This window comes from Podarcis tiliguerta (genome assembly GCF_965153285.1).
Source record: "Podarcis tiliguerta genome assembly, chromosome: 2".
NCBI classification, from domain to species: Eukaryota; Metazoa; Chordata; class Lepidosauria; order Squamata; family Lacertidae; genus Podarcis; species Podarcis tiliguerta.
Genome location: NC_139535.1, coordinates 101124672 through 101135143, shown reverse-complemented (window position 1 = coordinate 101135143; position 10472 = coordinate 101124672). Strand labels below are relative to the sequence as shown.

Here is a 10472-nt window from a genome sequence, read left to right as displayed (position 1 = left end):
CATCTTGTGGCAGCGAAGTCCATAAATCTACACATGGCATGGAATTCCTTTCCTGAATGTGTCCTTTCATCTACTGCCAATCGATATCATCGAATGATACTCGGCTCACGTTTTATGAGGAAGAAAAGGTCTCTAACCCATTTTCTCCACATTTGACCCTTCCTCATAGGGCAGGGATAGGGAACTGGTTGCCCTTCAGATGCTAATGGATCCCAAACTCCCATCAGCCCCAGCCAGCAAGTGATGGTCGGAAATGAGGGGAATTGTAGTCCAATTTATGGTGGGCCAGAAGTTTCAAAGCCTGGTAACAGGGGAAGTAGAGCAGCCTCCTCATGATTTCGGTTGTCCTTTTCCATACCTTTCCCAGGTCCACAATATCCTTCGGGAGATGTGGAAACTAGCGTCCCAAATGTGGTTACACCGTAGAGAGCACCCGTTGCTTTGTCCCAGCTCCTGCCAACCTAGCAGTTCAAAAGCATACCACTGCGAGTAGATAAATAGGTACCACTCTGGTAGGAAGATAAATGGCATTTCCTTGCGCTCCGGCACACGTCATGGTGTTCCTGCGCCAGAAGCGGTTTAGTCATGCTGGCCACATGACCTGGAAAAGCTGGACTTAACTGTCCAGGGGTCCTTTACCTTACACCATAGATTTTCATAAGTACATTACAATATTGGCAGCTTCATTTTCAACCCCTCACACTGAATTTACCCTTTTCACAATTGCCACCCGAAAGAGTAGTTTAACTGAGTTACCAGCTTAAAAAAGGGTATACAAGTATTGCTACCATGGAGAAGCTTTTTTAAAAAAACACAAAACAAAACAAGCTTTAGAACAAAAGGCTGCTTGGATTAAAAGGGAGGAAGAACATCCTAGACGCAGAGATCACTACTGCAATTTTTATTATTGCATCTCTTTTAAAAATGAGGAAGGAGAGAAAATGGGAGGTGGAGTGGCCACTACAGAGAACACAAAGGTGTTGAGTATTATACAGGGGCAGGGAGAAGGAAGATAGGGGACACTCCACCAACTCAGGTTCCTCTGAAAGCCACCCCCCTGTGCCATGACATTCCCAGCCACCCACCTCAACGGGGAGGAAGAGACTAGGAGGAAATTTAAGGAGGGTGGCAAATAGGTTTTAGAGTCCTCAGGTATCTAACACATCAATAGCTGGGAGAAATACTTTTAAAAATTCAGACAGCACCCAACATAAAATAAAATAAAAGGTACAAAGGAAGAGCCTGAAGACAGCTTCTTCTGGTCTCTGTGTTGCACAGTTCTCAGAATGTTCCCCTGGGGACGGTTTGTTCCTATGCACACTATGTCCGGTGGAAATTCCAACCCCTCACAAATCCAACTCCAGATCCTCGAGTTCCTCTTCCAAAGCTTTCCTTCGAGCCAGCTTGTCCAACTGCTCTTTGGTCGGTTGCTTGATCTCCCCAGAGTCAATCCGTGCCTGCAGCTCCTCCACCTGCCGCAATTTCTTTTTCACGTTTTTTATTTTCTTGTTCTTCTCCAAGTTGGCTGTGGCAGATGAGGAATCGCCGCTGCCTGCAGGGGGCCTTGTGCTACCATCCGGGACAGCCAGCTTAGCATCCCCACTGCTGCCTGGTGTCACTGACAAGGTAGTTTTCTCTAATGACTGGATCAGGTCATCTGTATCACGATCCCCTTTCTCCTGCTGTTGCTTTCTCTTCTCCTTGCGTTTTAGGTTCCTCTTGGCCGTCTTGGAGAGACCTATCTCACCACTTTCTGGTCCTTTTGAAGCTTGCCGGGCCACCGGGGTGTTGACCTCTGGATTCAGGCCCGGAGGCAGGTCTGGTTTGCTTTTGAAGAATTTCACATATTTATTCTCGTACCTGCATGGAACAAAAGAGATCAGAACGCTCTTCAATCAGTACTTGAAATCAAGGGGGGCGGGGAGAAGGGAGGAATCCTACCTTCAGTGCTTCTATAAGAAAGGAGAGCAGGGGGGAGCCCCTAAAAAATATAATAGAACTGTTCATTTGTAATTCCAGCTCGTTTCCATAAAAAAGCAGCAGATATTGCAGCATGAAGTGCTGGGGCAGGAGTGATGTTGTGTCTGTGCAGCTGCATGCAAGTGCCCTGAAGAATCCATGCCACCATGCACTCAGATGGACAGTGCATACTGCAGTCTAGGGTAATTGCTTCAGTAAACGCCCATCCCAAGTCTAAAGGGACATTTTTAGCTATGATGGTTTTTTGTTGGTGGTGGTGGGGAAGCCATAAACATTGACCGGTAGGGAAAGTGCAGCAGCAGCACCTACAAAAGGCAGGGTGGCAGGTACAGAATTTATTTTGCTGCCTGGTATAGATGGCTTCCTTTGGGGCACTTTTGTTCATACATCAATGGTGTCTCTAAAGCCAGAAAGACATGGGCGATAAAGCCACATTAATGTTATTTATGATACTAAATCTTCACATTTAGGCACCTGGTCCAAGGGCAGTGATGGGGAACCTGGGAGCCTCGTGATGTTGTAGAGCTACTAGTTCTGTTGTCCCTGACCATTGGATGGAACCAAATAAATAAACAAATACCTTAGAAATTCTGAGTGGCCAGGGAGTGCCTAGGGAGAATGTTGACAGCCATTCCCCATACTTGACAATATCGCAAATTGCTTTTGAAATTCCCCTCAATTTCAAAAGTGGTATGTTGTGTGGCAGAGTGAGATGTTGGAGAAACAAGCTTCTTTGGCGGCACAGAACTAATTTGGTGGCTCTTTGGATCTCACCCCACGTATTTTTTTAAATGGAGGGGGAGAGTATCTAAAGTCAAACACAAGTGCGTTTACCATTCCTGCTGCAATTCCTTCTTGCTGCACTTTCACACTGAGAACTACTGAGGCAGGAGTTTCTGTTTGGTTTGTGATGTCATAACTGCGGATATGCAAAATGTCTAAACAGAGCTGCATGTTGCTCTCATTTCCAATAACAGAGGCCAGTGGGGAGAAGATATTCCTTGAAAAACAAGTTTCAACAAGATTGTCCTTTGTTTCTTATTATAATAATTTATTATTTCTACCTCACCCATCTGGCTGGGTTTCCCCAGCCACTCTTTCAGATATTTAGGTTTATCATAATCATAATCTGAAGGTGAGATTGAAGGGAAGGTACCAAATGGTAAAAAGGGGGGAATGGAGAAAGGAGCATAGGTCTGTGCCATCTGGAAATTGGTGTGGGGGTCTGTCTGTTGTATGGCACATCTGATCTGTTTACATGCTCAACATGGCTTCTAACTACATTAACAGTATTTTATTAAATTTATATTAAATACATAAAAATAAAATAGTGTTAATGTATCAGGAGCTGTGTTTACATGTACATGTATAACAGATAGGATGTGACATACAATAGATGGGCCCCACACAAATTTCCAGATGGAACAGACCTTTATTTCCTTCTACATTATTTCCTTTGTACTGTTGGGAAGATTCCAAACAATGTACCCTTTGCTTGCACCAAATTAGGGCAATGCATTGTTTGGAGAAAGGAGAAAAGAAAGAAAGAGAGGATAGGAGATATGAGTGTTTAACTTACACGGGCACTTCTTCTTGGGGAACATAGCCTTCCTTCACCCTCCTCTGTTTCCTCCAGGTGCCATCTGGACGCTGTGTGGAAGCGATGTATTTCCCTAAAACATTCAAAAATATTTGTGAAAAGATACCCTATCTTTACATATCTCTATGTGATCATGTGGGCTTTTCAGTGTTCTGAAAAATCCTGTGAATGTTCATTTATTTTAAATATTCATAAGCCACATTTCTGGACCGTGTCCACCCAAGGCAGCAAACAATGAAGCTGTATCACACCATAATACTTCCTTTAAAAGAAGCAAAAGCAAAAGACAAGATATGCTTAAATTTGATATACACACACAAAGCTTTATTGCGGCCCATTAACCCAAAATACACAGTACCACAATAATCAATATCAACAGTTATTAAGGTGTAAAATCAGCCTTGCTAGCCAACAGAGCATCTTTAGCCTGTACATACTTATTTCTGATATTTACTGCCTCCGAGAGGAATTTTGCTACTATGGAAATTGGCTTTGGAAATGGTTTTATAGTTATCTAATATACTTACTAAATTACTATAAAACCATTTCCATTTAAAAGGCACATCAGTTTCAAACAAGTCAAGTTATTTGAACCATACTTTATTTAGCGGCTTTGCATGTTCCCATTAGGAAGTGGCTTGCAGGTAGAAATTAATGTGAAAACATCCCTAGAGCTCATCCCATCTGATTATCCCACATGTGGATTTCTTGCTGCAGAACATTTAACATTTCTATAACCCTTCACTTACAGGGCTACTGCAAGGATCACAGAGAATAAATCAGTTCAGTATTTTAAATCCCATATTGAAGATGAAATATGCAAGTACCCAGCATATGCTGACGCACAAATCATTTCATTCACTAGAAGTCATGGGGAAGAGTATTGGAACTACCATAATGCAATGTAGGAAAAAAGAAAGAAAGCACTGCACCACCATTATCTGTCAGAGGGTGCACAATGCACTGGTCACTTGAGCCTAGGCAGCATAACAGTTTGAGCATGACTAGGATATGAGAGGCTGGGTTAAAATCCTCACTCAACAACAAAGTTCTCTGGCTGACTTTAGGCCAGTCACTACCTCTCAGTCTCACAGAGGTCTTGCGAGAATAAAATAAAGGCAAGGACAACCACGGGGGCTGCTTTAGCTCTTTGGAGGAAAGGCAGGATATAAATGCAGTAAGCCAACAGAAATAAAACGAAGCCTTGCCACCACACATGTATTTGAGGAAACGGCTTCTTCTGTACCTTGATTTGTTAGAGGAGAAAGAGCAGCAGCAGCAGCAGCAGCTTTTTCCATCCCTGCTGAAATTTCATCTTCTGCACAACTATCCAAGTTTCCTACTTTGCATCTGGTCTCTTGGTATTGGGTGTGGGAGAAAAGAGGCCCGTAATCACTCGCAGTCTTAAAACCCTAGCAGCATTTGGCTTAACAGGGGATACCTGTGTGAGGAAAAGCTAAGATACGGGGTGGCAAGGAGGGAGTAGCTTCACTGAAAGCTATATGCATTGCTTCCACATAGTTCATAATGGGGAGGGAGGGTGGTGCCGGATTACCAAATGGGCATTTTTAGGGGCCCTGTGACAACAATCAAAATAACACTGATGCGATCTTGAAAGAATGCGTTTACAAAAACGTATTAGGAGATCATTTGCAAGGTTTCAACAGCCTAGAGGCCTCCGCAGGGTTTAATCCAGCACTGGAGGGAGTGACCAGGTAGAGTCACCATATGCAATGTCAGAACCATATAACTGTAGAGTTGGAAGGGTCATCTAGTCCAAACCCCTGCAGTGCTAGAATCTCTCGCCCAACGTGGGATTCGAACCCTAACCCTGATATTAAGGGTCTCATGATTTATACACCATCACTGTCCTCATATAAAGACGGACCGAGGGGTCAGAGTGGGAGCCGCAGGGAATGCTTAACCCCCATCGCTGTCCCTCAACAGCGCCGGTCCTAAGCGAAAGGCGGAGAGGAGAGGCCGCCTCCGCCCTCCGGCCAGAGGGATCTGAGGCGACTGAGGGGAGGTTCGGCTCTAACGGCCGCGGGGGCGTGGCCACCGCAGCAAAGGGGCGGGGCCACAACGGAAGGCAGCGCGGGATAAGCCGCAACCGGGGAGCGGGAAAGGCCTTCAGAGGGGGCGTGGTCGCGGAGCCGAATGGAAGGGGAGGGCGGGGCAAGGATGGAGAAGGGGAGGGGCGTCATGTCGGGGATAACCGAGGAGCGCGGCGGCCGGAGGGGGGTGGGGTGAGGCGAGGCAGCTGTCGGGGTTGGCGTGAGGCAGGGTGGTGGCGGTGGCGGGGAGGGGGACGCCGGCACCCGAGAGCCCCCCTCCCATCCTAGCCGCGGCTCCCCGCCACTCACCGGTTTCATCAGTAACATAGGGAGTCGCCATCTTGGAAACGCGACCAGCTTCCGGTCGCGTCGCCTCCGCCTCCGGATATGGCGTAATTGGGAGGAGAAGAGAGTGTGCGGGCGGGGAGGAGACGGGGGAAGAGAAAGCGGCTCTGCCGCCATTTTGTTCTTGAGGGAGCGCCTTCTCTTCGCTGAAGGGTTAACGGCGTCGTTGCTAGGGTTTCGGAAAGTTCAGGGGCTGGGGAGACATCGCCGACAAGCGTCATAAGCACGTTAGAATGCAAAACTCCACGTTTCTGAGGTGGAAAGCGGAGTCCTCAACTTTACCTCTAAGGCAGCGCTGCAGGTGCTGTTGGGACTCTCAGTGTTTCCCACTTCCCATTGGCCTCAGCCCAAGGATGGTGGGAGTTAGGAAGACATATGCTTCGCATGCGCCAGGTTCGGGGCTCAGTGGCACCCGAGTAGGGCTGGAGAAAAGCTGCGACCTGAAACTACAGAGAGTTGCTGCCAGCCCGTATTGGCAATACAGAATTACGTTAACTGGAGGAATGACTTGGAATAGAAGGAGGTTCCTACGTGGCCGCAAGTTCCCCAATCCTGGCCTAAGTGGCCCTTGCCTGGGTTCCTTACTCTGACAGGAACGGGCCTTCGGTGGAGGCCGGTCAAAAATGTCCAAATAAATGAGGGGCCTTCGCCCTTCCTCATCTTCCTCTGCCCATTTGTTAAACGTTTTAAATCTTTTCCGTGACTTCGAAAATCCATGTTTGTGGACATTTTAAGTACCCGAAGAGCAGGGAGAGCGTTGCCAAGTGCAGAACGATTCTCACTGTTACTCTGTGAAATGTTAAGTTGCAAAGTGCAGTAATAAATAAGGGAGATCATAACTGAAATCCTAGGCAATAAATATTATCTTCATGTGCAGTGGCACTTGCTTTAAAATAAGGATGGTTAAGACTGGACACCTTAGGAGAGTGGTGTCTTAAGCCCATGATTGTCTTCTGTGGAGTTTAAAAACTCATTCCTACATGTACCTGAGACTTCGAATCTGAACAGTGCAGGCCCTGCCATTAGGAAGAGTGAGGCAGCTGCCTCAGGTGGCATAGTGAGGGCCGGAGATAAAAAAGAATTGTGTGAACTGTGACACCTAAGCTAGCCTGCTGCCCTTACGTGTGGTGGTGGTCTGTCACCAGTGTTGATGTAGATTCGGCTGCCAGTCTGGGTGGCTTTTGTACATGAAACAGGAGGAATCATTGACTGCCTCAGGCACCACAATGTCATATCCTGGCTCTGAATTGTGTGACTCACGTTTTAGAACTATCCACAGCAACAGAACATTTTGAAAGGCAACAGACGTTTTTAAGAGTCTGGTTTTCAACTTGATAACGGTGTGCTTCCAAACTCAAGATTTAAAGGAAGATTTCTCAGTCAGGCTTGAAAAGCTTGCCTATGTACCTTAAAGTCTCTTGATTGGATTAAAACCCTAACGTTGTGTGATTATCTCCATGAGTGGAAATTAACTCTCTCTATAAAGACAAGCTTGCTCATTTAATTACAAACAATAGCACTGAATTAAGTTGAACATGTGGTGTAGTTAGGCTATTCCTCAGATGCAGGGCTGTGCATAGACTGTTGTGCAAAGTCCTCCTCACATGCCATGTAGTCAAACATTGAGTTTCTATTGAAACACAAATGCTTGCAGATAAACTACTGAAAAAGACATGCTGAAAGCATTGGGTATAAAAGAGTGGCGATAATGATTATGGAAGTGGTGCTGTCTGAAGAGAACCATAGGGATATAGGGGCTCCACAGAAAACAGCCCAATGCTTTGATCTACTATGCACTTTAAAGAATTGTATCCCACACTCTACATTAATGCCCACTGTTGAGGATATCCAGATTACAGGACACCTGCAGACAAAAGCCAAATATACTTTGAAAGGAACATCTGCAGGCAAGGAAGATAAATTTGTAGAAAATTCTTTCCTGGGATAGAATTTCTCACATGAACTGGTATATAATGGTATGGACAGCCTGCTCATGACATCTACAGAGTGAGGAAATTTGAAGTGATGTGACCTATACATAAAAATCAGGTTCAAAATTGACAACAGTGAATAAATGATGCAAAGTTACTAGACATGAACATGCAACCTCATTGAAAAATAAGCAGAACTTTGAGAAGAAGACTATAACGTTGGGATGGCTACAGCAATTCTGCCAGTTTCCAGGCCTGGTAAGGAAATTGTAAGATCTTCTCTTCCAGGGAGGAGTCAGCCAGAACAATAGTTTCTCAGAACCATATGGTAAGTACTATTGAACTCAATAGGACTTACCTTTCAGCAAACCTTCATGCAATTGCACTGTACTGTACATCTGTTTCTTATAACCCAGTTGTGACTGTTGAACATACAGGGGGAAGACAGTTTTGAATAGTTTAGGCAGTGCCTTTGTGCTCATCAACCACCCCTTTTATCTGTTTTATCACTTTCTGTAACAATGGCCATATTGAAGAGAAAGGGAAACCCTCTAGCCTGTTTTTAAAATGGCTGGCTGGCTGTGGTTCTTAGGATTTTGACATTGGGATAAAGATATCTATTCCTTTCTAAAATGAGAAGATATATATATTGTCTCAGAAGTCGGGACCACTTTGTTCAGAGAGGCTTCAAAGTGAGGACCAAGTTTAAGCACGTTTGCCAGTTTGCATAAGGGATGGAGGGGTTACCTCTCATACAAAAGAAACGTGCAGAGAGGAAGGCAACCCCTCCCCCGTCTCTTCCCTTCTCTCTTCTTGCTTGGTTCAGTTCTGGTTTCAGAACTGGGTGATAATAAAACTGCCTAAAGCAGTGGAGTGCCCAGAAGGAGGGTTGGGTTCACTCCCCTCCCCTCTTTTCTTCCCAACTCTATACTGCATATAACACCAATGTCTCACAAAAAATGTAACTGAAGAACCTGAAGAAAGAGACAATACATGTGCTTTTGAAAACAAGGGGAAATTATTTTTTTAAAAAAAGAAAAGGAGTGTATGGCTGCCCCCAGTATTTAAAGAGCCCCCACCCCTATTACATCATTAGAACCAGAACATAAACCTATGAAACTAGAAAAGAAAATATCTGTTTGGTTCAGATCCTAGGTACTGCACCCTCACTAAAGGAGACTGTATGGATGATTCACTAAATGATTGTAGGATGATGTGAGTACCTGAGCTTATGGCCTCAAATTCTCTTTATCTTATATGCTGCTTTATTACAAAAATGACAACTAGACGACTGATCCTAAACTGAATAGTTAGTTGCCCAACTGCCCCTTCTATAACCCACTGCTTTGAACTGACTCTCAACTGCCCCGCTTTCAAATTCCCTTTCAAATTCTCATCCAATCATCACTCACCACCAGAATTCAACAACCTCTCTTTCCCCCTCCCTCCTTAACATTCGCATAATAATTCTGTTACAATTACCTTAATAACCCTATTACATTCAATATTTTATACTCGCTGTTCCCTATAACCATACTGTTAGAAGCACTTGAGCTTCCCATTCCTGGTTCCTAGGAAATGGGGGTGAACAAACTGCAGGTTCTCTATCCCTGTTCTAAAAACCAGGTGTCTTCCCCCCAATGATCCTGGGAATTGTAGTTTGTTAGGGGTTCTGGGGATTGTAGGTCTGTGAGAAGGAAGCCACAATGGCACAAATCATTTCGGTGGAAGTCATGTACTTTAAAGGCGCATTGGATGCTCTTTAAAACATACCAGCATAGAATTGTAGAGTTGGAAGGGACCCCGAGGGTCATCTAGTCCAACCCCCTGCAATGCAGGAATCTCAACTAGATGATCCATGGCCGATGGTCATCCAAGCGCTGCTTAAAAACCTCCAAGTCACTGCTTCAGGCCCTAAGTGCCTCTGGAGCTGGAGAAAACAAGCTTGCTTCATGTGACAGCCCTTTAGACTTTAGTTATTGAAAGGGATGTATGGTGTGGATCTCATATCAGTGTTAGGGGAGAGAGAAATGTGTTGCTTACACTCTCATTTCTCCACACCATGCAGAATTGCAATGGTAACCAGAAGGCTGAAGTTTGGAGCCCAGCCAGGCCAGGGCTGGCTATGGGTAGGATCCTTGCATTGCTGGGGGTTGGACTAGATGACCCTTGGGATCCCTTCCAATCCTACCATGCTATGATTATATGAATCAGCTAAAGGGACAAAAAGATGCTTCTGAAACATTTGGGAATCATAGAAACACTCTCCCCACCAGTGACTTCCAGCAAGAGCTTGCATCTTCCTTAGAAGAGAGGCAGGCCAGAACAACGGGGGGAAGGCTAAGAGTTCATGTAGGTGGAAATGCCAATTGAATGCCCTATACTACAGGAATGCTTCCTTCCGGTGTCCCCCAACCTCATGTGCCAGACTGCTGCTAGCATGGCTGGGAGCCAGGTGCCTGCTGATTGCTCCATTTTCTTTGCAGGGAGGGAGCCTTTCCCCAACATATACTTCGTTCTGGCCAAATCCCTGGAGAGATGGGACGACCCTCAGGTACTGGG

The 10472-nt window shown here is 45.4% G+C and overlaps 2 protein-coding genes across 5 annotated transcripts in view; one reads left to right on the top strand and one right to left on the bottom strand.

The window, feature by feature from the left end:
- Window positions 1-886: 886 nt before the first annotated feature.
- Window positions 887-9189, bottom strand: PYM1 (PYM homolog 1, exon junction complex associated factor). 3 transcript variants are annotated; one of them, XM_083428025.1, is made up of 4 exons: window positions 9134-9189; window positions 8269-8332; window positions 3560-3653; window positions 887-1860 (listed from the first exon to the last, which is right to left on the bottom strand). In XM_083428025.1, exons 2-4 carry the CDS (start codon window positions 8306-8308, stop codon window positions 1347-1349), a joined length of 648 nt encoding a protein of 215 aa, XP_083284151.1. In that variant the 5' UTR covers window positions 8309-8332; window positions 9134-9189; the 3' UTR covers window positions 887-1346. The 3 variants fall into 3 exon arrangements, with proteins under 3 accessions (XP_083284151.1, XP_083284150.1, XP_083284152.1); XM_083428024.1 differs by lacking the exons at window positions 8269-8332; window positions 9134-9189 and adding exons at window positions 4827-4937; window positions 5944-6066; XM_083428026.1 differs by lacking the exons at window positions 8269-8332; window positions 9134-9189 and adding an exon at window positions 5944-6066.
- DGKA (diacylglycerol kinase alpha) overlaps window positions 8102-10472 on the top strand; it is a 75957-nt gene continuing 73586 nt past the window's right edge. For both annotated transcript variants that reach the window (XM_083427452.1, XM_083427454.1), the window contains exons 1-2: window positions 8102-8238; window positions 10397-10464. In XM_083427452.1, the coding sequence (XP_083283578.1) occupies window positions 8236-8238; window positions 10397-10464 (71 nt within the window). In that variant the 5' untranslated portion in view covers window positions 8102-8235. The remainder of the gene's footprint in view (window positions 8239-10396; window positions 10465-10472) is intronic.

Coding starts and splice junctions, on each gene's coding strand:
- PYM1 (XM_083428024.1), bottom strand. CDS start 5,974: ATGGCGACTCCCTATGTTACTGATGAAACCG. Junction 3,654..4,826: donor TTCTCCTCTAACAAATCAAG/GTACAGAAGAAG, acceptor TGAATGTTTTAG/GGAAATACATCGCTTCCACA. Junction 1,861..3,559: donor CCCCAAGAAGAAGTGCCCGT/GTAAGTTAAACA, acceptor TGTTCCATGCAG/GTACGAGAATAAATATGTGA.